This window comes from Pollicipes pollicipes, unplaced genomic scaffold, assembly GCF_011947565.3.
Source record: "Pollicipes pollicipes isolate AB1234 unplaced genomic scaffold, Ppol_2.1 Scaffold_6686;HRSCAF=7923_pilon_pilon_pilon, whole genome shotgun sequence".
NCBI lineage: Eukaryota > Metazoa > Arthropoda > Thecostraca > Pollicipedomorpha > Pollicipedidae > Pollicipes > Pollicipes pollicipes.
The window spans coordinates 42,847,485-42,874,884 of NW_023596921.1; the positions used below are offsets into that span (position 1 = coordinate 42,847,485).

The 27,400-nt window shown below is 49.2% G+C and overlaps 4 protein-coding genes and 1 long non-coding RNA gene across 5 annotated transcripts in view; 1 reads left to right on the forward strand and 4 right to left on the reverse strand.

Annotated features, from left to right (window-relative positions):
• Positions 1–27,400, reverse strand: part of LOC119107576 (uncharacterized) — a 93,446-nt gene that overhangs the window by 14,298 nt on the left and 51,748 nt on the right. The gene's annotated exons all lie outside the window — the stretch shown is intronic.
• LOC119107581 (uncharacterized) overlaps positions 1–27,400 on the reverse strand; it is a 38,183-nt gene that overhangs the window by 1,787 nt on the left and 8,996 nt on the right. The window lies entirely within an intron of this gene.
• Positions 5,234–16,246, reverse strand: LOC119107598 (uncharacterized). The gene is made up of 3 exons (XR_005095242.1): positions 16,108–16,246; positions 15,766–15,901; positions 5,234–5,611 (listed from the first exon to the last, which is right to left on the reverse strand). It is a non-coding gene; the product is annotated as an uncharacterized LOC119107598 (long non-coding RNA).
• On the reverse strand, positions 8,832–9,888 carry LOC119107597 (uncharacterized). Its single transcript, XM_037231098.1, has 3 exons — positions 9,733–9,888; positions 9,399–9,534; positions 8,832–9,128 (listed from the first exon to the last, which is right to left on the reverse strand). The coding sequence occupies exons 1-3, from the start codon at positions 9,818–9,820 to the stop codon at positions 9,005–9,007; spliced, it is 348 nt and encodes a 115-aa protein (XP_037086993.1). The 5' UTR covers positions 9,821–9,888; the 3' UTR covers positions 8,832–9,004.
• Positions 21,560–27,400, forward strand: part of LOC119107583 (uncharacterized) — a 52,904-nt gene continuing 47,063 nt past the window's right edge. The window contains exons 1-2 of the mRNA XM_037231080.1: positions 21,560–21,614; positions 26,419–26,510. Of these exons, the coding sequence (XP_037086975.1) occupies positions 26,423–26,510 (88 nt within the window). The 5' untranslated portion in view covers positions 21,560–21,614; positions 26,419–26,422. The remainder of the gene's footprint in view (positions 21,615–26,418; positions 26,511–27,400) is intronic.

Sequence of the window (27,400 nt, forward strand, 5' to 3'; positions counted from 1 at the left end):
GAAAGTTTGAGATAATGCATAACATAATACTGGATGCATTACAAAATAAACTGACTACACTGTATCTTTTTTTAAAAATTCATAAGCAATATCTGGCTCACAGCCTTTGCTAAGAGTGGCTTCCTCCTTGAATCGTGAGCCTCCACCTAGATCACATCATCCAAGTTTAACAGGTAACTTCGCCTCTCTTCTCTGCTCGTGCCAGACGGACCGCAGGACAACATCTTACGTGTTGCACATGGCGGTTACGTCACAGTCCTGTGTGAGATTGAAGCGGGGTGGTTGGCTTATACCCGCTTGCCTATGGACGGGTCATATAGATCTTGTTAATGGGACTCCGGCCTAGGGTCAGACGATCACATGCCCTCATACTTTCCCCTCCCCCACCGCGGCTGCAGGCACAGAAATGCACTCGTGCAAGCATTTGCTATGCCGGTATGTTGTGTGGGACCTGGAGTTCCCGAACGTGGACAAGGTCACACCTTTGGCAACGCCGTCAACTGAGGACAGCTCGGCACGCCGCTGAAAACTGGCCGACCTAATCCTTTCCCAGGACATTGCTCACATCGCTGGTGAACACCGCGCGTGGGCATCAGCCCTGGCTTGCGCCCTGCTCGTGCGAGCCCAGACATTATGGGCCTCACTGGCGCCGGACTTCTCGCCGCTGCATGCGGTTGTCGAGGAATCTTGTCGCGGAATCCTCGCCAGGCTGTCCGAAGATGGAAGCAGGTGGGATGTTCCGAAAATACTTCCGATGCATGTGCTGCTGTGCACTAAGCCAGGTGGGAGATGCGTTCGCCCCAACTGAATGTGATGCCATGGATAACTGATTCAGCGCTTACAATGTGCACAGGTCATACATTATTCACAGGCTGCTGCTTTGAAGCGAAGATGCATGCATTCCATCTCGGGGATCATCTCGGCAGCCGGTCAGTGACGAACGCGTCCGGTGAGCGGGGCTAGAGCCGGCCGCCGCGCCCGTGACGTCAGAATGGGGCGTCACGGGTTGAGACCCGCCGCTGAGAGAGACTGGCTCTTGGTGGTTAGTGACGTCACTGCTGCGTGCGTTCGTGGGTAAATATAGATTCAGAGGTGGAAAGATCTTGGTATTCGTGGAGTACCGACTTCCATTGAGCATAACGACCGGTAATAACTGGACTTTTGAAGTGGACGTCTTGTGAACTGTTCTAGAAAATTAAGTTTCCCACGTGGCCAGATTGGCTGAGCTGTAGAAATATTACCAGACTTTAACGAGCGCTTGCAGCGCAGGGTCTGTAAGGAATAGGCGCGCAGTATATGGCATGGTTGCCTGGTCACGCTACCCTGTCCTGACATAGCGTGACCGCAAGTGACGATGGATTGATAAAAGCCAAGCTGCCCGAGTAGCTGCTGTTGCCACTCGGTCATGCACTGAGGGAGACAGTGTTGTGTCATTTTTATCTTGTTGCAAATTTCATTCTTGATCAAAATGTGCACATTTCAAGCATTCGTTCCCATCCGGACGTTGATTTTACTGCGTTCCGAATGAAGAATATTGGGTGAAAGGTGTTTGACTGGTGGCAACGCTCGTGAACGTTTCATCGGTGCACGGATGATTACAACACTGCCATGGACGATGCATTTATGAAAAATGACTTTACCACATGTCTCAAAAGTTCTTCATATCCAGATCCAACAATATATTACCTGAGTATCAAATTGGCGCTATACAAGCTGGCAACCATGCAGTTAATGAAGTGAATGCTCGCACAAAACCTATCACTAGATATGACACCAATATCACAAGACTTCCACTGAAAAGCCAGCACAACAATAGGGACATTCGGCTACACAACTTCACATACAGGATGAATATTCAAACATCTTTGGTTCGCACTCGAGCACATGTCAGTTCCATCCCATCCCTGACTAGAGCAGGGGATATTTGTGCGCCGGCAGCGGCACAAGCTTCCCGTCCACGTAGTGTTTACAGACAAGGCGGGCACAGCAGTCGGGAAACTCCTTCTCCTGTTCCCCGAGCCTCGCGGCAGAACAGATTGTGGCCTTCAGCTTCTTGAAGTCCACCTGCTTTCTCACCGACGGACACCTGTAAAGTGATGCGTAAATTACAAAACTCGATAGGACGGGGACATCAAAGCACCTTCAGCGCATGATTGGAATCGCCGGCAAATTTAACTCGTCATAAAAATAATGGTTTACATTAGCATGTTGTGGACTTAATCAACGCTGGAACTGGAAATGACGGAGCTCTTGAATAGTATGCAGGGTGTTTTTTTAGGTTACAAGAATTGCACGGTGATGGTTGTCAACCATCCCGACTCCAACCGCTAACTGACGACTGCATATCACACTCACTGGAATCTGTCGATGTAGAGAACGCCGTGTCCTTGACGCAGTGACTTGTTTACAGCCAGAGAATGGGGAGCTCCAGACATCACCGATATTGTACTTCTTGTCAACCTGGTTGTCATGGCATTTGGTGTCGTCGCCTGTAGAGAAAAGACACAAGGCGAGAGTTAGCCTCAGGATCTGTAGTAAATCACCTGGCACGTTTGTTTCGCTTTGCAGTACTTTGTTCTTGAAAAGCCAGTTTCCTGTCATCGTTGTTAACTGACAAGCAAAAGGCAAGCGGTATCAATGGGATATAAGAGTTACCATGGCATCGCATTGCTAGATCTTACCTCTACCAACCGGGAAACGAAGGTATCGGGTACTGTGCACAGCACAGCTGCACACAAACAACAGCGATGACCAGCAGTTTCCACATATTGCTGACTGAAGTCTTGCACTGCAGCTGACCAGAGTCCACGCTCGTCTGCTGTCTGGTCTGGCCACAAACGCTTCTGTGTGCAGTCCCCAGCGGCCGGCTCGTTATATATGCGGCACCGGACGTGACGTCACGGTGCACGGCCGGTCGTGATCAGCGCAGTTTCCCGGGAGGATTCCCCGAGAGGCGCTGTTCTAGCACGTGCCTCGCCCGGCGTTTGGGGGCCTTCACCGTGACGCACCTATTTGAGGTCGGACCGGGATGGCCGTGTTTGTAAAGACCACCGCTCCGCAATACTGCAAACGGCCAAGAAAGGCCATACATCGGCCAGCAGACACAAGCGGATGTGGGACGTAGAAATGTTTTGCCACGTTCCCTGGACCCAGAAGACAGAAAAAGTTAACAGTACGCATACATATCTAATGCCACCGACACTCGCATGCGCTCTTGGCCCGCCGCGGTACGGCCCGCTATGGTGCGATTTATCATGCCTTGTCCATGCGTATTTTTCGCATTATGATCATGTGAAATGCCTTCTTCCGAACGTTACTGTTGGTGAGTAAGGGAGCATTGTGAGCATGGGTCTGGCTGGTATCGCCATAGAAGAAACTTTAGGGAAAAGACGCGAAGGGAAAAGATGCACTAGTTATCATTGGGAACGCTAATCAGAGTATTTTGTGAAGGCATTTGTCTTTTAGCTGGAGCTGGTTTATCTTCGTGCGTGTTGAAATTTGGTGGTGGCTGAAAGAAAGTTTGAGATTAATGCATAACTAATACTGGATGCATTACAAAAATAAACTTGACTACACTGTATCTTTTTTAAAAATCCATAGCAATATCTGGCTCACAGTTTGCTAAGAGTGGCTTCCTCCTTGAATCGTGAGCCTCCACCTAGATCACATCATCCAAGTTTAACAGGTAACTTCGCCTCTCTTCTCTGCTCGTGCCAGACGGACCGCAGGACAACATCTTACGTGTTGCACATGGCGGTTACGTCACAGTCCTGTGTGAGATTGAAGCGGGGTGGTTGGCTTCCACCCGCTTGCCTATGGACGGGTCATATAGATCTTGTTAATGGGACTCCGGCCTAGGGTCAGACGATCACATGCCCTCATACTTTCCCCTCCCACACGCGGCCTGCAGGCACAGAACGCACTCGTGCAAGCATTTGCTATGCCGGTATGTTGTGTGGGACCTGGAGTTCCCGAACGTGGACAGGTCACACCTTTGGCAACGCCGTCAACTGCGAACAGCTCGGCACGCCGCTGAAAACTGGCCGACCTAATCCTTTCCCAGGACATTGCTCACATCGCTGGTGAACACCGCGCGTGGGCATCAGCCCTGGCTTGCGCCCTGCTCGTGCGAGCCCAGACATATGGGGCCTCACTGGCGCCGGACTTCTCGCCGCTGCATGCGGTGTCGAGGAATCTTGTCGCGGAATCCTCGCCAGGCTGTCCGAAGATGGAGAAGGTGGATGTTTCCGAAGAATACTTCCGATGCATGTGCTGCTGTGCACTAAGCCAGGTGGGAGATGCGTTCGCCCCAACTGAATGTGATGCCATGGATAACTGATTCAGCGCTTCACAATGTGCACAGGTCATGCATTATTAACAGACTGTTGCTTTGAAGCGAAGAGAGCATGCATTCCATCTCGGGGATCATCTCGGCAGCCGGTCAGTGACGAACGCAGTCCGGTGAGCGGGGCTAGAGCCGGCCGCCGCCGCCCGTGACGTCAGAGCTGGTGGGTCACGGGTTGAGACCCGCCGCTGAGAGACTGGCTCTTGGTGGTTAGTGACGTCACTGCTGCGTGCGTTCGTGGGGTAAATATAGATTCAGAGGTGGAAAGATCTTGGTCATTCGTGGAGTACCGACTTCCACTTTGAGCATAAACCGGTAACTGGTACTTAAAGTGGACGTCTTGTGAACTGTTCTAGAAAATTAAGTTTCCTCATGTGGCCAGATTCGCTGAGCTGTAGAAATATTACCAGACTTTAACGAGCGCTTGCAGCGCAGGGTCTGTAAGGAATAGGCGCGCAGTACATGGCATGGTTGCTGGTCACGCTACCCTGTCCTGAGCATAACGTGACCGCAGTGACGATGGATTGATAAAGCCAAGCTGCCCGAGTAGATGCTGTTGCCACTCGGTCATGCACTGAGGGAGACAGTTGTGTGTCTTTTTCTATCTGCTTGTTGCAAATTTCATTCTTGATCAAAATGTCACACATTTCAAGTTTATTCGCGTTCCCATCCGGACGTTGATTTTTACTGCGTTCCGAATGAAGAATATTGGTGTGAAAGGTGTTTGACTGGTGGCAACGCTCGTGAACGTTTCATCGGTGCACGGATGATTACAACACTGCCATGGACGATGAAATTTATGAAAATGCTTTACCACATGTCTCAACATTCTTCATATCCAGATCAACAATATATTTACCTGAGTATCAAATTGGCGCTATGCAAAGCTGGCAACCATGCAGTTAATGAAGTCTACTGCTCGCACAAAACCATATCACTAGACATGACACCAATATCACAAGACTTCCACTGAAAGCCAGCACAACAATAGGGACATTCGGCTACACCAACTTCACATACACGGATGAATATTCAAACATCTTTGGTTCGCACTCGAGCAAATGTAGTTCCATCCCATCCCTGACTAGAGCAGGGGATATTTGTGCGCCGGCAGCGGCACAAGCTTCCCGTCCTACGTAATGTTTACAGACAAGGCGGGCACAGCAGTCGGGAAACTCCTTTCTCCTGTCTCCCCGAGCCTCGCGGCAGAACAGATTGTTGGCCTTCAGCTTCTTGAAGTCCACCTGCCTTCTCACCGACGGACACCTGTAAAGTGATTGCGTAAATTACAAAACTCGATAGGACGGGGACATCAAAGCAACCTTCAGCGCGCATGATTGGAATCGCCGGCAAATTTAAAGCGTTCTTCATAAAAATAATGGTTTACATTAGCATGTTGTGGACTTGGATCAACGCTGGAAACTGGAAATGACGGAGCTCTTGAATAGCGTGCAGGATGTTTTTTTTAGGTTACAAGAATTGCACGGTGATGGTTGTCAACATCCCGACCTCCATCCGCTAACTGACGACTGCACTATCATGCTCACTGGAATCTATCGATGTAGAGAACGCCGTCGTCCTTGACGCAAGTGACTCTGTTTACAGCCAGAGAATGGGGAGCTCCAGACATCACCGATATTGTACTTCTTGTCAACCTGGTTGTCATGGCATTTGGTGTCGTCACCTGTAGAGAAAAGACACAAGGCGAGAGTTAGCTCCTCAGTAATCTCGTAGCCAAATCACCTGGCACGTTTCGTTTCGCTTTGCAGGATACTTTGTTCTTGAAAAGCCAGCTTCCTGTCCTCGTTGTTAACTGACTACAAGAAAAGGCAAGCGGTATCAATAAGGATATATAAAGCTCCCATGGCATCGCATTGCCTAGATCTTACCTCTACCAACCGGGAATCGAAGGTATCTCGGGTATTGTGCACAGCACAGCTGCACACAAACACAGCGATGACCAGCAGTCTCCACATATTGCTGACTGAAATGTCTTGCACTGCAGTTGACCAGAGTCCACGCTCGTCTGCCGTCTGGTCTGGCCACCAAACGCTTCTGTATGCAGTCCCCACCGGCCGGCTCGTTATATATGCGGCACCGGACTGTGCCGTCACGGTGCACAGGGCCGGTCGTGATGAGCGCAGTTTGCCGGGAGGACATTCGCCCGAGACGCGCTGTTCTAGCACGTGCATGATGCCCGGCGTTTGGGGGCCTTCACCGTGACGCACGCATTTAAGATCGGACCGGGATGGGATCTGGTGTAAAGACCGACCACTCCACAATACTGCCAACGGCCGAGAAAGCTCCTCGAAGACACACAGAAACAAGCGTAGGTGGGATGAAGAAATGCTTTTCTAACCAATTCTCACATCTGGAAGGCTGGGAAGTTGGTGATCAGCCCACGCATGCCTAATGCCAGCCAAGACTTGCCTCCGCTCATGGCCGGCCGCGGTACAGCCCCGCGATAGTACAGGGTCCTGAAACTGCTCTCCACTTGGGTGGAGGGAAAGATTGCATCATTTTTATCATGTTTAACGTAAAAAATAACTGGATTAAAGCACACAACATTTGGCTGCTTGTGACTCTAGCTTTTCTTAGTTCCGGAGATCTCAGGGGGGCCAACTTGACCCCTCTCCCACCCAAGCGAATGGTATTAAGCGGCCCACCCGGGCGCGTGTTAAGGGAGCCACAGTCTCCGATGAGGCTTATAAACGGCCGAACGGGCGCTGTTTTCCAACATAAAACGCCACAAGACTGAACGTCTTTGGGCCTCCAGGCGACGAAGAACAGTTACCAACGAAAGTGACAAGCCCGTCAGCAGCCAAATTAAACTCTTCGCTGGTTGAGAGAGCGGTGATTAGAAGATATTCTGGGGCTCATAACGCTGTCTTAATGTCAAAGTTACGCTGCTGTCAGGGCTCTTTATATTTGCTACCCGGGTGTATCCGATCGCTAAGGAACATTCCAAGTTGTCCTTGATCTCTTTGCATTTTCTGGCAGGGCCCTACGCTGCTGTTGGGGCATTATCTGCTCGGATGCCTCGGCACTCTTGATCGATTAGAGGTCCCCCACGGATTCTTCCCATTCGCCCAAAAGGCTGTAAACACTTTTGCCGGGCCCCATATACCGGGTCACTCTCAGTTGCTCAGAGGCCCTTCATATTAGTCTCGGGTTCTTTCCACTTGCTCGGAGGGCCTTGTGTTGTTACTGGGGCCCATATAAGGTAAAGCACCGAGTCACTCGATGCTCAGGAACCCTCTAAATACATATTCTCCTCAATCTCGTTTGCGGAGAATCCTTCACTTCCATCGAGGCACTTTCTGTTAACTTACCCATGCATTGTTGATCGCACATGGGCATAAGTCACGCACCCTGATCTTGTGTAATTCTCCTTTGCTCAGAGGACCATGTGCTCAGCCCGGGGCCCCATATGTCGGTCTGACCGGGGCACCGATAGGGAAATGGGGCGATGTGATCCCAAGCCATTCACAAGACAAAGCATGAGTTTAGGGATTTTACAGGAGATACCAGCCACGTCAGCCTTTAAAAAATAGGAATAACCAAAAAGCCTTTTTTTCGCTTAACTTTTTGGCAGTCTTAGCGGATTTACTTTACGGACAGACTTTAGCAAAATTTAACCTTTTGGCTAACTGTACCTACTTCTGTCTTTAGCATCGCCCATGTTGATAGGTAAGTATGCAACCTTCCCCATTTTGATTTTCGGAGACACCCTGAGCGGTTCACACGTTCAAATTTCACCTGAATGTAATCGTGTCTGATAAAGCGAGCCGTTTTACAGGTCACTTCAGCCAAACATCGACCAGGTGTCGTGGAAGAGTTGGAGACAGAACATTCGCTTTGATCAGCCCGTGGTTGGTCTTGAAATTTACCCCAAAGTCATTTTGACGGGCCTGGTACAAGTCTTATTACGGAAAACCGTCGAGTTTTAGGACACAAGCTGTCTAGGAGGGAGGCCGCTGTTAACAGCCTTCGTAATGCACGTTTTTGTACCGGTTAAACTATCTTGTGCTGAGTATAACGTGACCAGCAGTGACGATAGATTAATGAAGATGCGCTGCCTATGTAGCTGCTGCTGTCAGTATGTCACACAATGGGGAAAAATGTGCGATTTTTTGTCTTCTTGTTGCAGATCTCGGATGCGTTCAAAAGTCGTAAGTTGCACGTTTATTTGCGCTTCCATCCGGTGATAGATATCGCTTCGCTTTCAATGAAGAATACAGGTTGAAATGTATCTGAATGGTAATATCGCTCACAAACGTTTCATCGGTGTACGAATGATCACAGCATCGCCATGGACGACGAAATTATGAAAAATGACTTGCACAGACGTCTCAGCAGGTCCCATCAATTCAGATTCAGCCTACATTTACCTGAACATCAGATTGCTGCTGAACCAAGCTTGCGACTAGTTGTATGCGCGAAATCTTATAACTGAAAGATCGCACCAATATCACAAGGACTCCAACTGAAAGCCCGCACGGCAATAGGCACATTCGCCTACACCAACTTTGCATACACGGATGAATATTCAAACATATTTGGTTTGCATCCCCGCAAATGTAGCTCAATCCCATCCCTCACTAGAGCAGGGGATATTTGTGCGCCGGCAGCGGCACAAGCTTGCCGTCCACGTAGTGTTTACAGACCAGGCGGGCACAGCAGTCGGGAAACTCCTTTCCTCCTGTCTCCTCTAGCCTCGCGGCAGAACAGATTGTTGGCCTTCAGCTTCTTGAAGTCCACCTGCTTTCTCACCGACGGACACCTGTAAATAAGCACGTTAATGATAAAATCAGATAGGTCAGGATCATCAAGAAACTTTCAGCGCGTTAATGATTTGAAACGTCAGTAAAAATAGACGTATGTCATACAATTCCTGGTTTACATTTGCATGCTGTAGACTAGACCAACTTTTCGGTGCTGGAAATTAAAGAGCTCTTCAAAGTGGGTTCACTTGGGTAGCAAGAATTGTAGGGTGCCAGATGTCCAGGTTCCGACCTCCAACTGCTAATTGGTGGCTGCATTTCACACTCACTGGAATCTGTCAATGTAAAGAACGCCGTCCTCCTTGATGCAGTGACTCTGTTTGCAGCCAGAGAATGGAGAGCTCCAGACATCACCGATGTTGTACTTCTTGTCAACCTGGTTGTCATGGCATTTGGTGTCGTCACCTGAAGAGAACAAAGAGGCGTCGGTGGTAAACGCTCAGGATCTCGGAGCCAAAACATCGGGTACGCTCAGTTTGGCTTTGCAGGTGCTTTGTTCATCAAAGACACCTTGCTTTCATGTCTGTTAACTGACTCTATAAAACAGGCAAGCGGTATTATTGGATACGTAAATTCCCCACGACATGGTAACTTTGATCTTACCTCTGCCAACCGGGAAACGAAGGTATCTCGGGTACTGTGCACAGCACAGCTGCACACAAACAACAGCGATGACCAGCAGTTTCCACATATTGCTGACTGACAGTCTTGCACTGCAGTTGACCAGAGTCCACGCTCGTCTGCTGTCTGGTCTGGCCACCAAACGCTTCTGTATGCAGTCCCCAGCGGCCGGCTCCTTATGTATGCGGCACGGGATTGTGACGTCACGGTGCACAGGGCCGGTCGTGATGAGCGCAGTTTTCCGGGAGGATATTCTCCCGAGAGGTGCTGCTCTGACACGTGCCTGACGCCCGACATTGGGGAACTTTACCGTGATGCACCTATTTCAGGTTGATCCGAAATGGGATCGTAAAAAACCGACCGCTTCGTGATGCTCCACGAGGCTTAGAAAGGCCAAGGACAGGCCCACAGAAACCTGTGGAGGTGGGACATAGAAATGCTTTGCCATCCGTTTCTCGGATCCAGAAGGCTGGGAAAGCTGGCATTCCGCATGTACATACCTAATGCCGCCAGTACTTTCCTCTGTCCATGGCCCGCCGCAGTACGGCCTCACTATGGTGCGGCTCGTCCATGCATACAAGCGTCATCCATCCATTGTACGCCCATCAATGTGGAGCATGTCAGCATTGTGCGATTCTTGCTTTTTCCGAACGTTAAATGTCAGGTGGCACGGCTGGAATGTCGCTGATGGAAATTTTTCTCCACAGCCTCGGAAATTGCCACCAGGCTTAAACGAGCTTGGGGTTCTTAAGTTAAGCGGGTTCACCTTCGCTATGTGTGCAATAACAATGATGTCGGCTTGGTGGCTTTTGCAAATAGGGGCGGTGCTTGATTTGTTGTGAGAATGTCCTCTGTAATTACACCGCGGAAGAACCTATTGAGATTTTTGCGGGTTTTTTTCGAGCAGCCCGTTTTCGTCCTCTTAGTCTTTGATTTACGCCTTCACCCTGAGCATTGAATCTGAGTACCCTCAAGATGATTTCAGAATTTGAATGATTTTGTTGAACATATCGTTTTCCAATTCTCTACAAATTCTTCTCGTCAGGCTGCTAAGATGATTCCCGGCTGGTGTAAATACATAGACACAGCGGGCTTCGGAGCGATTTGAAGCATGGCATTTGGTGGTGACTGGACGAAAAGGGGAATATCACTGTATTGAGGTGACGGCATGAGGTTTATAAAACTAATATAGACAGAAAGGAATGCCGAATGCCTTGCACGGATCACACCAGGCTCATAGCACATGCTCACAATACCTTATTTCCTGCAGTTAGGTCATTACTACTCGGAGGTCATCGTCCCAGTTGAATGAGTAATTTCGCCTGAGCTTTGCTTGCTAGTGTGAAGACATGATCGCGAGGCTCTATACCCGGCTAATCCTTTGTGGATAGTTTACCGGGTAGCCACTCACTTATGAGCGGGAAAAATATATCCGTCTCTGGTATTCAACTATTAAAATACTCGCGCCTAGGTCAAGCGACCGCGAGTCGTTCATCATGGGTTCGAACTCATAATGCTGAAAAAACAATAGGAGCTGAGAGGCTGGGCGCGTTTTTCTCTTATACCGAGCAAAGTACCACGTACATCCCGTTTGTCTACATCACCAGGAACATTCTATGTTATTCATGCCGAACCTTTTCAGCATTGCAAATTGAGCCTGTTGAAACCGTTTGCCCTCGTGCTTCATATCACAAACGCGTGCACACGGATATGCACAACATGCATCAAAAAATCACACACAACACTCGTGTCTCACTCCGGCATCGTGTGTTGGATAACTTGTTTATCTTGGGGTTCCTGGGACCTGGGCAGGTCTCACTTCGACAGCGTTGCCAGAACTCCGCATCTCAATACGCTATCAAAATACGCCGGTCTAATCATTTTCCTGCACCATTGTAGACAGTGCCAGTGCAACACAATCGCATCAACATGGGCCCACTCACCCTGCCTCTGATGCCTCTCATGTGTATCTAGTCATGATGAAGTCTCACAGGCGCCGGACTTCTCATCGCTGAATTCGGTACCGGGGCTGCCGCTGCGGAGTACTCGCAAGGCCGTCCAGAGATTGAATACGTGGAGTGTTTCCGAAGAAAACGTCCATTGCATGTGCTGCAATACACTAAGCATGGCATGAGATGAATTCGTCCCACAGAAATGTGATGTGCTACGTATTTGCATAAGCGCTTTGCAATATGCAGCTGCATAGGTTATGCACTCTCAACAGGCTGGTTGATTTTATGTGACAGATATATGCGGCTGAACAGCTGGTGACGTACTGGCCCAGTGAGAACGACGAGAGCTGTTCGCTCTGACCCGTGACCTCAGGATCGTGACGTTACTCATTGAGTCCTGACTTGGAAATGCATTTTTACCAGGCTCATCGATTTCATATGGCAGATAAAGGTCCCCGTTCCAGCTCTGGGATTTTACACGACCACACCAGCCGCGGGCGTACTGGACCGGTGGGCGACGAAACGAACATAAGATTGTGGCTGCGGCAGTTTGACGTTAGGATGATGACATCACACGGTTCTATGCACGATGTCCCGAATTGGAAACGGACTGGGAAATCGTGATTCAGTGTCTTTACAATTGAGGCGCATTTGTGAGACAAATATAGATGCAGAAGAAGGAAAGGCCGACCGAATATTCCTGAAGCCGTGACACTCCATTTCAACTTAGTCGGTCGGTAATAAATTGAATTTTGTCTTAATGGTCTTTCAACGTAGCCTGTCTCAGAAGACTGGCCTTCCCAACTGTGAGCATATGAATAACGAACGACCAACGACTACAAAAGGAGCTGCACTTGCAATTCATGGGGTTAAAAGGAATAACTGCCACTTAAGTTGCCATCCTCACTGATCAAACAGCCGCCTGAGATCACGTGTAGAACATCTGACTCACCGTATTTCATAAGTTTTTTACGCAAATAAATTCGCTTGAATCACACGGTCTCGAATATGTTGTCGGCCTATTGATCAGCAGATAATCGAAATTAGAAATTGTAAACAAGGTGACGCGGGGCTGTCCATACCACACCGCATGCATGATTTTACGCTGTAAATAGCTCCTGACAGTTATGTTGGAACATCATCCTACCTTACTATGCGTCGCCAAAGGCTCGGAAGTGGGCGTGTCTCCTATTCCTAAGCAGTATTGCATTTTACTGTATCGTCCGCTCTTATCACTAACGAAGATCTCAAAAAAGGTAAGCAATAAATATGTAAGCCTGAGCTCTGAATAAATCGTTGGTCGGTATCGTTAACAACGAGAGAGTGAAAGAATGTATTTGGTTGAAAATGCTTGTGTGGTGACGCTCTTGTGCCTTCACTTTGGCGGCAACACGGAACACAGTGGGAGGTAGCTGGGTTGCACGGGATTCGATATGGAAGATTTGGACTACACTCGGGATGGACATACGCGCGACATTTCCTTGCTTTCAGGAGGAGTGTTGACTGTGGGTTTAAACGAAAGAACGGCCCAAACACCGTGTGTTGCCGGTATTGCCGAAGTGCGCGAAGACGTATCATTGGTAGCCATATTTAAGCCTGCTGGTTGCATCGAAGCTATGAACACTTCCTTGTTGGTCGATTTGGAACCAAGACAGTACAAAGCTCCTTGTTGATGTAGCTGGCTGGATTCAAGCTAGGCTGTCAAATAATTGAAGGCGAGAAAGTTACGAAGTTTGGTGAGAATAATCCAGGTGTGAGCAATCATTTTCTTCTGCCTGACTATATGGTGCCAACAGGGGCCATGCTAACGGGGTGATTATGCGGGGCTGAGTCTCCAAATCATGATTAAAGACCCTCTCCAGCCATGTTAAGGTTTTATATAATGGGTTATGCCGAACTGAGAGGCCAAGAATCCCTCCCTCCCCTTCTGGTCAATGCAAGTGACCCATGTGGTCAAAACTGGTCTTCTGTGAGTCAGCCTCATCTGAACGCGGTTACGCTTTGTCATGAGAACAAGCTTCGCCCAAAAGCAGTTAATCTGCGAGGGATAGAGGATGCCTACATTAGCCTCAGAGAGAAAAAAAAACTAAAAAAGCTTCGGGAAAATGTGTGTGTTTAGTGCGGCCGGGTCAACGCACAGAAATACTTTGTCATGCTGTGAACATACTGCGATATACTGGCATGTACTAAAGGTCCGTTCGACTATGCATTGCACGTCTACCAAAGGAATAATCAAGGGACGTTGGAAGCAGGCAGAGGTTGACTTCAGGAAAAGTTGCTCTTATAACATCTTTTGACCCTCCCCACCACCCTAAAAACAGAAGCAAGTGCTGTAACGCGCGGTGGCAATGGTCAGGGGCATTCAAGAGTGACAACCCATTACCTTCTAATGATCGTGATGCATGCGAAGAACCCAAGCACAGATCGCGCATATTTCACCAGAACTCACCCGCCCATTCGGTGTCTCCGAACGCAGTTCGACCGAATACCGGCGGACACCAGAAATCCAGCTCTATTATCACCATTGAAAGCAGGAAGGAAGTAATGGATTACCACAACATCTATATTTTCTCTTAGCTTTTTAGCAGTTTCACAGATCTAATTTACTGATAAGCTTTAGCAGAAGTTAATTTTTTGCTAACTTTGCATACATCTCTTTAAGCATGGCTCATACTCACACCTAAGCATCCAACCTTCTCCCATTCTTATTCTTGAAGTCATCATGTGGAGTTCACACGCTCACTTGTCGCATACATCGATCATGATTGATGTAGTGAGCCGTTGCATATCTCACTTCAGTGAAACATCTCCAGGGTGTCGTCGGTGAATGAGAGACGGAACACTCGTTTTGAAGAGAACGCAATTGGCCATGAGATGTCTCGCAAAGCCTTTGTGACGAGTCTGGTAGAAGTTGTGTTTAGGAAAGTCGTCGAATCTTAGAACGCAGGCTGTAGGGATGCGGCTTTCAGAAACCTCTATGATGCGTGTTTTGCACTGATCACACTAACCTGTACTGATAGTAACGTGATCAGCAGATTCGATGGATAGCTGAAAACCACGCTGGCCAAGTAGCTGCTGTTGCCATTCTGTCACGCACTGAAGGAAACAATTATGTGATTTCTGTCTCTTATTGTTGCAGATTTCATTCATGTTGAAAAAGTCACATATTTCAGGTGTATTCGTGCTGCCATCCGAGCCTTGATTTTTTTGCGTTCCGAACGAGGAATATTAGATGAAGTGTATCTGACTGTTGGCACCGCTCTTGAATGTTTCATCGGTGCATGGATGATCACAACACGGTTATGAGTGGCGAAATTATGAAGAATGACTGCCACATGTCTGTCCAGTTCCCATATCCAGATTCAAAAGTATATTTACCTGAACATCAGGTTGGTGCTGTACAAAGCTGGCAGCCAGCAGTCAACAAAGTGATACTTGTACGCACAAAAACCATATAACTAGACATGACACCAATATCACAAGACTTCCACTGAAAGCCAGCACAGCAATAGGAACATCTGGCTGTACCAACTTCCCATACACGGATGGATATTCAGACATCTTTGGTTCGCACTCCCGCAGCTGTAGTTCCATCCCAGCCCTGACTAGAGCAGGGGATATTTGTGCGCCGGCAGCGGCACAAGCTTGCCGTCCACGTAGTGTTTACAGACAAGGCGGGCACAGCAGTCGGGAAACTCCTTCCTCCTATCTCCCCGAGCCTCGCGGCAGAACAGGTTATTGGCCTTCAACTTCTTGAAGTCCACCTGCTTTCTCACCGACGGACACCTGTAAAGTGGTTGCGTTAAATATAAACCCGATAGGACAGGGCCATCAAAGCAACCTTCGGTGCGCAGGATTGGAAACGCTGGCAAATTTATACTTTTGTCATAGTTTTTAGTTTACATTAGCATGTTGCGGACTTAATCAACTCTGGAAACTGGAAAAGACGGAGCTCTTGAATAGCGTGCAGGGTGTTTCTTTTTTAGATGAAAATAATTGCGCGGTGACCGTTGTCAACATCCCGACCTCCAACCGCTAACCGACGACTGCATATCACACTCACTGGAATCTGTCGATGTAGAGTACGCCGTTGTCCTTGACGCAGTGACTCTGTTTACAGCCAGAGAATGGGGAGCTCCAGACATCACCGATATTGTACTTCTTGTCAACCTGGTTGTCATGACATTTGGTGTCGTCACCTGTAGAGAAAGAGAAAAGACACGGGGCGAGAGTTAGCCCTCAGGATCTCGTAACCAAATCACCTGGCACGTTTCGTTTCGCTTTGCAGATACTTTGTTCTTGAAAAGCCAGTTTCCTGTCATCGTTGTTATCTGACTGCAAGACAAGGCAAGCGGTATCAATGGGATATATAAAGTTACCATGACATCGCATTGTTAGATCTTACCTCTGCCAACCGGGAAACGAAGGTATCTCGGGTACTGTGCACAGCACAGCTGCACACAAACAACAGCGATGGCCAGCAGTTTCCACATATTGCTGACTGAAAGTCTTGCACTGTAGCTGACCAGAGTTCACTCTCGTTTGCTGTCTGGTGTGGTCACCGAACTCTTCTGTATGCAGTCCCCAGCGACCGGCTCGTGATATATGCGGCACCGGACCGTGACGTCACGGTGCACAGGGCCGGTCGTGATCAGCGTAGTTTTCCGGGAGGAAATCCTCCCGAGAGGCGCTATTCTAGCATGTGCCTGACGCCCGGCGTTTGGGGGCCTTCACCGTGACGCACGTATTTGAGGTCGGACCGGGATGGGATCCGGTGTAAAGACCACCACTCCGCAATACTGCAAACGGCAAATAATCGGTCAGCGGAAACAAGCGGAGGTGGGATGCAAAATGTTTTGCCAGGCGTTCTCTGGACCCAGAAGACAGGAAAAGCTAACAGCACGCAAATACACATCTAATGCCGTCGACACTTGTAAGCGCTCTTGGCCCGCCGCGGTACGGCCCCGCTATGGTGCGATTTATCCATGCCTTGTCCATGCGCATTATTCCGCACTGTGATCATGTGAACACGCCAGTTCTTTCGGACGTTAATGTTTGGTGGCGTGAGCAGGGTATTGCTAATGAACCGCGATCTGGCTGGTACCGCGGTGAAGAAGAATGCTTTGGCAAAAAGACCTCAAGGGAAAGATGAACCATTTATCAACTGGTAAAGTGCGCTGATCTAGAGAATTTCGTGAAAACATTGGTCTTCGAGCCTGACGCTGGTTTGCCTTCATGCGTGTTGCAATTTGGTGGTGGCTGAAAGAAAGTTTGAGATTAATGCATAAGACAATACTGGATGCATTACAAAATAAACTTGACTACACTGTACCTCAAAAAAAATCCGTGAGTAGTATCTGATTCACGGCATTTGCTAAGAGTGGCATCCTCCTTGAATCGAGAGCCTCCATCTATTTCAATCATCCATGTTCAACAGGTAACTTCGCCTCTCTTCTCTGCTCGTGCCAGACGGACCGCAGGACCACGTCTTACGTGTTGCACATGGCGGTTACGTCACAGTCCTGTGTGAGATTGAAGCGGGCTGGTTGGCTTCCACCCGCTTGCCTATGGACGGGTCGTAGAGATCATGTTAATAGGACTTTAGCCTAGGGTCAGACGACCACATCCCCCCATACTTTCCCCTCCCCCACGCGGCTGCAGGCACAGAAATGCACTCGTGCAAGCATTTGCTATGCCGGTATGTTGTATGGGACCTGGAGTTCCCGAACGTGGACAAGTCACACCTTTGGCAACGCCGTCAGCTGCGGACAGCTCGGCAGGCCGCCGAAAACTGGCCGACCTAATCCTTTCCCAGGACATTGCTCACATCGCTGGTGAACACCGCGCGTGGGCATCAGCCCTGGCTTGCGCCCTGCTCGTGCGAGCCCAGACATAATGGGGCCTCACTGGCGCCGGACTTCTCGCCGCTGCATGCGGTGTCGAGGAATTTGTCGCGGAATCCTCGCCACGCTGTCCGAAGATGGAGCAGGTGGGCTGTTTCCTAAGAACACTTCCGATGCATGTGCTGCTGTGCACTAAGCCAGGTGGGAGATGCGTTCGCCCCAACTGAATGTGATGCCATGGATAGCTGAATCAGCGCTTCACAATGTGCACAGGTCATGCATTATTCACAGACTGTTGCTTTGAAGCGAAGATGCATGCATTCCATCTCGGGGATCATCTCGGCAGCCGGTCAGTGACGAACGCGTCCGGTGAGCGGGGCTAGAGCCGGCCGCCGCCGCCGGTGACGTCAGGATGGTGGGGTCACGGGTTGAGACCCGCCGCTGAGAGACTGGCTCTTGGTGGTTAGTGACGTCACTGCTGCGTGCGTTCGTGGGGTAAATATAGATTCAGAGGTGGAAAGATCTTGGTATTCGTGGAGTACCGACTTCCATTTGAGCATGACGACCGTTGATAACTGGACTTTTAAGGTGGACGGCTTGTGAACTGTTCTAGAAAATTAAGTTTCCCATGTGGCAAGATTCGCTGAGCTGTAGAAATATTACCAGACTTCAGCTAGCGCTTGCAGCGCAGGGTCTGTAAGGAATTAGCGAGCAGTGGATGGCACGGTTGCTGATTGAAAAATCTCCCGCGTTTCCATCTTGAGCATGTGAGTTGCAAAGACTACGTTGTTTTTGGTGCATATAATATACGTGTGGCTCATTTGCCAGACCAAATGAGCAAACAAGTAGCTCATACAAGGGAAGCGGCTAATGAGACACCCCATCCCCACTCCTTCCCTCCCAGTTCCTCATTACTTTTATTTTAGCACCGCAGATGCCTCCTGAGAGAAAGCTAGAAATCGCTGTAACCTTTAGAATGAACTACAGGGTGCAGTGCGGCGACACCGAATGGATGTATTCGAGCAAGTCGAATGTGCGATCTTTGCCAGCTCTCTCATAATGAGTTCCCACTGAGCTCTGCCCCCCCCCCCCCCCAAGCCTCCGCCGCCCTTAAGAACATTCTGCCTGCTCCCCTGACCCATGCAGTTCATGTTCTGAGTAAAAAATTTGAGGTTGGCACTGGGTCGTTTGCCTTGGCACGTGGCCCGACATTGACCAGGGACGTTGTCCGTCGGCGTTGTCCGGGTCAACGAACCTTGAACTGATTTCACCTCGCCCCGTCATTAAGTATAGCCTTGACCTCTGTGAACGCCATGGTATGATTCTGATAAGCAAGAACTGGCTCTATTGTTTGGTGCCAGCTGCAAGGGAATGCGGTCGTTATCGTGGATGCTAGAAAGCCCTAAACTAGTTCGTTAATGTGGGTGGTTTTCAAGGCAACTTACGCTCCTGTGACTTCATGCGACAGACGCCAAGACGAGGAATCCACGGCCATATTTGGCGGATATGCTGGTTAAAATTATAACTGTTTACATCTGGTGGCCAGATCTAAAAACAGAGGGTACTTTTACCATTAACCGGTTACGGCTGGCGAATACCCTAGAGCATACCTCAGATGTCGGGTTGGGCCACACCAATGATTTACAGCACGTTTCATGCGCGAATGCGCACAAAATCACTAGAATGGTCGTTAGGTGATAATGGTGGTTAGGTGGTAAATGGTGATATAAAGCATGAAACTGCGCTGTGTAAATCATAGCACATAAAGACACTAAAACAAAATGCGTTTTGACTATTTGCTCAACTGACTCTTATTGTGGTCCTTGGCCAGCCTACCGCAAGTGACGCGTAAGCACATAGTGACGCAATGCCCGGAATGTTACGTGGAGAGGAGCAGACGCCAGCCACTGAAGTCTGGGCTGGCCAGCAGACAGATTCAGCCATCGCCGATCACTTGTTCTGAGATCATTTAGCTCCCTGTCGCTTTCTGTTCAAAAACCCCTTGCTTGGTTCATGGCTCAAATTTGATTGACCGTCTTGTGTCAATAACTGTCTTCAGGACACTCTTGCGTTCTCACACGTCTTTCTGACAGACCTCCGTCCCAAGACCCTTGGAGTCGGTTCTCGCCTTCGAGCTTCGTGTCTAGAACGTCCCCTGGCAGCACCAGTGGCATTTAGCCATCTTCATTCCGGCCTAAGCACTCGGGGCTCGTGGTCTCGGCCACATATTGTTCTGGTATTTTGAGACATCCTTGAACCTCTCAGGTCACATACCAGTCTTCGATCCCACAGCCGTCCGTAGACTCCAGTCGCACGGGTACCGAAAGTCGATCGCACTTTGCTAACGCTCTATAGTTTTAGACCATCTGACCGTCTCTGGGTCCATTTATTGAACTCTGAACCAATGGACATTTTCTATCGCAAGCCACGTTGGGCTCCGTGCGACCATCGTAGGCATGTTTGTTCGCGGCCAGCTATCCTAATCGCGGTGCTTTAGAGTTGTCGGGCCCTGGCGGTCTTTGAGCGGCTCTCATATTGTCACGACATCGTCTAAGCGGCATGACCATGGACAAATGGTCTGATCAAGTGACAACTCCGAACGCCAAACCACGTACGCACACGGCTAATCCAAGATTGGTGGCCTTATCTGAGCATTGTCGTGAGAATGGTCACTTTGTGGCGCCTTCCCATCTCTTCAGAACTGTAGGGTGGTCCTCCAGCGGTCCTTACTGTAGGCTGAAGCGTCTCATTCATGAAAGATGACTCACCATGAAAGAAATGAAATGTTAATACTACGGTTCATAGGCTATGTTGCGTACTTCTTCAGTTGAACAGCTGCTGTAGAGAATGGCACTTGGTAAAATCCTGATCGGTGTTAAGTTCAACACAATAAATGTCTGAGCGTCTGTGAATGGAGGGAAAGTTTCTACCTTGGGGATAAAATTTGCGACCACATAAGCTGAAACGAAACGCAGTACTTTGGTAGTTATTGCAACTGCAGCTGTGTGTGGGTAGAATCGAAGAAGATCAAGAAAGGCTGCAAACGATACCTGTATATAACCTGCTAGTTTTGAAAACAGGCTTGTAAAAGCTTACTTTCTTGGCCTGCTGTAGCCTGTAAACCCCATTTCGATATGGCATTGTGTATTAGAGCATAATTACGAAAGCGGTCAACAACGTAGTGGCGCAATGAAGAGGCACCCATCTATTATCTCTGGGCTGGTGAGCAGGTGCGTGAGTGCTTACGTTTTGGGCCTGTCGTAATTATGTAGGCTCGGTTTGAATCCAGTATTTTCTGTTTATGGAAGGTCGTGACACAGGCCTAGCGAGGTTGGCGAGCTTTTGTGTGTCCTCTCACTTTCTCACGAGTAAAAGTTAGTTTAAATAGGCAATGTGGTCCGGCAAAGTTAACAATTCAGGGTCTGTTCAGTTTCTCGATCTGATGGCCTGGCAACCTCTGCTCTCGCGTCCTGGTGCATGCCCTATAGTCAAGCGGTCGGTTTGGCAAAAGTTGCACCTCGTTTCCCCTAAAACGGACACGTCAACGTAGAGTTTTCTCAAAGGTTGTGTGTCGCATAATGCCACGTATGACACCCCCACGGATGGTGCCCTCGCCGAATGACTGCGGTATTGTATTGGTCATGGTGTGCGGCGGCGCGATGACGAGCACTATACCTAAAAATAAAGCAGTGTGGTTTAACTCGACTCAGTTCTCTTGCACGCCTCTTTAATCCCATCCGGCGTGGTCAGTATGGTAAAGCGGCTGGATTTCACCGCAGATCCCATCTCGGTTCCGCCTTGAATGGACCACAGTCCGGGCGTCGGACTCGGCGTCCATGATAGTACCTTGTTAACATGCGCATACTCCGCGTCCAAATAGCGCTGCTGGAAAGACTTTCTCGCGGGACTCCCGCACTACAGCAGGCCTTGTGCGCCGTGACGTCACGGTCCGGTGCCGCATATATAACGAGCCGGCCGGTGGGGACTGCATGCAGAAGCGTTTGGTGGCCCGACCAGACAGCAGACGAGAGTGGACTCTGGTCAGCTGCAGTGCAAGACTGTCAGTCAGGCAGATATGTGGAAACTGCTGGTCATCGCTGTTGTTTGTGTGCAGCTGTGCTGTGCACAGTATCCGAGATACCTTCGTTTCCCGGTTGGCAGAGGTAAGAAATTTTAATGTAGTATCTTGGTGACTTTATCAAGACAATTTGTACCGCCTAACTGTTATCGCAGTCAGTTCACGAACGTGACAGCAAGGTAGCTTTTAATGAACAAAGCGGCCGCAAAACTAAACTAAGCCTATCCGATGTGCTGGCTGCGGGATCCAGAGCGCTAACTCTCGGCCTCCTTTTTGTTCTCTACAGGTGACGACACCAAATGCCACGACAACCAGGTTGACAAGAAGTACAACATTGGTGATGTCTGGAGCTCCCCATTCCTGGCTGTAAACAAAGTCACTGTGTCAAGGACAACGGCGTCCTTTACATTGACAGATACCAGTGAGTTTGCCTAGTTTGACCCTGACAACCGTGGATGAAGAGGGGTCGATAATGAGAACAGCGTGGCACGAGCATTTGAGCAGCAGCAGGAGAGCAAGCTCTTTCTCTTAGCTTCATTACATGTTGAACGCAGACTGGCAACTTCCCTTCTTTTTTATTCAAAAGATAAAAAATGACCCATGTTTGTATGATTTTCACGTTTAAGCCGTTGCTTTCCGTGAATTCGCACCATTTTTGGCATACTGGCTTCCTCTCATTAGCGCCTTACCTTTGCAGGTGTCCGTCGGTGAGAAAGCAGGTGGACTTCAAGAAGCTGAAGGCCAACAATCTGTTCTGCCGCGAGGCTCGGGGAGACAGGAGGAAGGCGTTTCCCGACTGTTGTGCCCGCCTTGTCTGTAAACACTACGTGGACGGCAAGCTTGTGCCGCTGCCGGCGCACAATATCCCCTGCTCTGATCGGGCTCAGATGAGACTGGGATGGCAATTATAGTTACCAAAGAAGAGACCTTGAAGTGCTTGTTTGTGTATGCATTTGCTCGTTGAAACATACATGACCAGCTGGTTCATTAGTACGTGATCCTTGATCTGATATTGTGTTTTTCGACCATCGACTTGCTACATGGATGCGTGGGTGGGTGTTGATGGTGGCGTGCGTACAGTGTGCATCTCTTCATCCGTTGAGCAATATGATCTCGTGTTCAAGTTTTCTTAATTTGCATCGTCGATTGAGCAGACTTTTGGCTACAACGTGCTGCGATTGAGTTTTCATCGCAGTGTGATAGGTTTCTGTGTAGCTATGCACTTCATGGTGGATAGCTCAATGAAGGTTGTTACTTCTAATTAAATAAATACATGGAATTTGTTTTTGAGGGTCTTATGCCTCTGCGTGAAGAGTGAGTCGGAGAGGCATCGGGATGCTGAACGAATTCTGTGCTGCTCTTGAAAGTAAGAGTACAAATAGGAATTTGGGCCATTACTTAAGCAAGACACTGCACCGTTTCCATGCGAACTTGAGGGGGGCTAACAGCATACTTCTGGGAGAAAGTTGAGCGGGCCGTTGCAGCGTTCACTGGCTAATATTTAAAGCAATATGTGCACAAAGCATACTCAAAGTCTATTTAATGAGAAAAAAACACGACAGATGAATGGAAACTGTGGCGGAACACAACTGCTACTCTGTATTCAGCAATCGTACTTATTTGATTCAACGAAGTATGCTTTGGAAATCCATGGTTTGGGAGCAGAGAAATGCTGCATTCGTAATCCGCGGCAATGGGTAACGGGTCTTCGGGTGGGGGGGGGGGGGCGGGGGTAGGGGAGGGGGCGCTGTTCGTTCCAATTGGCATGGAAAGGTCAAATGGCAGCTGACAAAGAGGCTAGCCCGGCCCGAGGCGGGCGTGTTGTTCCACTGCACTGTACTTTTTTTTTAAAAGCCGGAGGCAAAATTGTGCAGTGTTCTGCGTCGGCCTTGCTGATATCAAGGAACGCTCTCCAAGCTCTGTTTAGCAAGTACTCTTAACCTTCTATGCAATTCATTCAAAATGCAACTTAGAAAAGTTTACGCGAACAGCCACGCCGTTCATGTTATGAAGAATGACGCTTTCTACACATTCAAGCGTGCGCCGAAAGCAGATTGACAGCAAAACAGCATTCCTAGATGGATGCTTACTTGAAACCATGGATTGTACGACGCTGAAATGTACTAGAGAAGTGTAGAGCTTGGTTGCGCGGATCGACTGCATTTGCATGGATACCATAAAAATTCGAATTTTAGATGTCTGATACATCAGAGCATCATTTCATTGGAATCTTGGCCTGAATAAGGTGCGTACGACATATTTTATTCGTTAATAAAATGCGAACACAATAGCATATTTAGGTGAAACTGTCACGCAGAATTTTGGAGCGAGCCAATGTCACAGCAATAACATATTTGAAGGGATATGATGCCCATGCTGAAACGACGCCCTCTGGTCCTACAAACGATGCCTTCTGGTCCACCTGTAGTACAATACAAGACGATGGTCACTCCAAGCATGCGCGCCAGCGGTCTCTGAAGGGGACGTAGATGACGGAAAGCCAGATGGCCGTCGCACTATCATTTCGGTGGCATCTTGCCTTACTGCAGTGATGCACTCATCCATCGATTGCGTCGCTCCCATAGTAAACATATGCAGGTAACGAGCTACGCACATGGCGGCACGCTGGTCGACTGCATCGCTCCAGTAGTACGCATGCGCAGGTAGCGAGCTACGCACACGTCAGCATGCTAGCCGAATGGAAACAAACTGGTATCTCGAGAGTCGCTCTGGAAAGGCTGCCCGCGTGAGGAAGTGTTGGAACGAAAAGCACATATGCCACAAATAGGCTGATCGGAGAGAACGTGCGGAACAGCAAGTCGGCCGCTCCTGATTAAGGTGTGGTAGCTCACGCTGGCGATGTTGACTGCCACAGGGACTGCGGTGGCCGACGGCAAATAGCGGAAAGATGATTGTGTTAGCGCTACAAGGAGCGGAACTACAGCGTAACGTGGATGACATATTTAGATAACCTCAAGAGACAGACGAGGGGAGCTTGTTGCATGCGAAGACAACGCATCCCTTACGATAATTGCTGGGAGTAATGTCAGTGGGCATCGTGCACAGAGCAGCAGCGCAGAGCCTCCCCCCCCCCCCCCCCCTCCCTTGAGCTTTGATAACATCACCGATGTTCGAACAGCGGCCCAGACCACCCCCCGCCCCCGGACGGTGATGACGTCACCGATGTTCAGATGACCGTTCGGCCGTTGAGCCATGCCATCTATAACGCTCGTCAATCCAGGCTAGCGCCTCTGCACGACGGAGATCTTGATCTTGGACGTTCCGCCAGCCCGGTAAGCCGGGACGTTGCTGGCTTCTGTTGGAGAATCCAGCTGCGTGCCATTTCCTTGCACACCTAAAGCAGCAGTAATCCGTCCAATGAAAACGATTAACATGCCGCTACATCTTTGCGCCTGAGGTGGCATGAGCTTAGTTAGGGCTTCTCCTTACGCTCTATCTGCACTATCGCTGCGGTTTTGTGAATTTCATGCATTATTTACGTGTTCGTCGTCCTTGGAAGGCATTCGATCTGACAGTTGCAGCGCGAATCCGTGACGTGCCGGTTTTTGCATGAGATTGGGCTGGTTTGCTGTAGCTTATGACGTCATAGACGTGGTTTTGATGTCACACTAAAGGACAGATCGGTCACAGTGTTTGATATGTCGTAGGTGAGTGGCAGCGTCAAGTGATTAATAGAGTTGCCCGAGCCGTAGTATGGGTTGGGACTTTTGGTTAATGACCATATTACTGAGTCGGAAAAATTGTCGCGAGCCATTCTGGTAGTTGTTGAAATTAATGTGGTCAAACGACTCTGCGCGTGCGCGTATATGAGCACCTCTGTACGATGTTCTTAGCGGGTTGTCACGAAGACACACGCAACGAGAAATACACGGGCACATGCCGTTTGAATGTGTACCCTCCCTCAAGACATCAGGCGGACACATGAAATGGACTCGCCAGAAATGCGCGTGATTGCATGGCTCACGGCGTCTCACCAAAACGTAACGCCACGATGCCCACAAAAGAACAATGAAGATATTCTGAGGGTAAGATGCAGTGAGCGGTTCGTGGGGAGCCCTCGAGGATTCTCTCCGATATTAGGCGTCCTGCTGATGATGCAGTCTTCAAATCCGGCCGACATTTCTCGATGATGTGAACATATTTGCTAGACATTGATCATCATCTTGAGACCCTGACTAAAAACATCACCATCCACAATAGATGATTGTCATGGGAATTGTGCTACATATTTTTGCCGCGAGGCCTTATTGAAAAGTGCATATTTACATTTAATACAAATCATAGAGGGGGCTAAGTCACCATGTGACTTTTCCATGGCGTTGCAATGCACTGACTATGAAGTCATGGTTCTCAAAACTAATGCAGTGTGTACCGTCATGACCCACGCCGCTCGCCTACCTCTCTAAGCCCATCCGGCATGTTCAGCATGGTCGACCGGCTGGTTTTACCACAGATCTCATATCGGCTCCACTGGAACGGACTTGTCACCTTATCGGCGCCCGAAGGCCGGGCGTCAGGCAAGGTGTTGAGAATAGCACTCTTCCAACGACGTTCTCCCCGAATGACCGCAATGTAACCGCTGCATGCACGGCGTCCAAAACAGCGCTGCTGAACAGATTTTCTCGTAGGCCTCCTACACGACAGCCGCCCTATGCAACGTGACGTCACGATCCGGTGCTGCATATATAGCGAGCCGGCCGGTGGAGACTGCATACAGCAGCGTTTGGTGGCCAGACCAGACAGCAGACGAGAGTGGACTAGTCAGATTTCACAGCAATATGTGGAAACTACTGGTCATCGCTGTTGTTTGTGTGCAGCTGTGCTGTGCACAGTACCCGAGATACCTTCGTTTCCCGGTTGGCAGAGGTAAGGTTTGGGTTGGAGAGATACTGTTTCTTCACTTCGCTTGCTGCTCAACTGACGACCATAAGACAACATTGGCTTGACATTTTCAGCAAGGAAAATGCCGGATTGCCAAGATGAATGCGTTGGATATTTTGACTTCGAGGATAGCGAGCGATCAATTTTAACCTCCGATATAACCCGCGATCCGCTCCAACCAATGATCTTGTCTAACCCGCGGTCGATATCCATATTCCAGATGACGACACCAAATGTCATGATAGCAACATTGACAAGGAGTTCAACATAGGGGACGTATGGAGCTCCCCCTTCTCTGGCTGTAAACAGAGTCACTGCGTCAAGGAGGAGGGCGTTCTCTACATTGACAGATTCCAGTGAGTCTGACGGCTTGATCTCTCCAGGAAAGCTCGCGCAGTGTCACAGGTCGTCCTATGGAGCAAAAGGAACATGTGATATTGTTTTAGTAAGAACGCTATTGTAACTTTCATTACCTATATTTCATGAATTGACAGTTGGACGTTGAGGAAAACTGCATTCGCTTTAAGCAGCTCTGTATACCTTACCGTTTGTCAACATACTCGCCCCGTAAAACCAGCGGCTCTGGGTGTTGGCTTGTCTTCATCAACACTTCGCTTTTGCAGGTGTCCGCAGGTTAAAAAGCAGGTGGACTTTAAGAAGCTGCAGGCCGACAACCTGTTCTGCCGCGAGGCTCAGGGAGACAGGAGGAAGGAGTTCCCCGAATGCTGTGCCCGCCTTGTCTGTAAACACTACGTGGACGGCAAGCTTGTGCCGCTGCCGGCGCACAAATATCCTCTGCTCTAATGAGTGTTCAGATGAGACTGGGATTGCAGTTGTGGTTGCCAAAGAAGCTATAAAGAAGCAAAGAAGCTTCA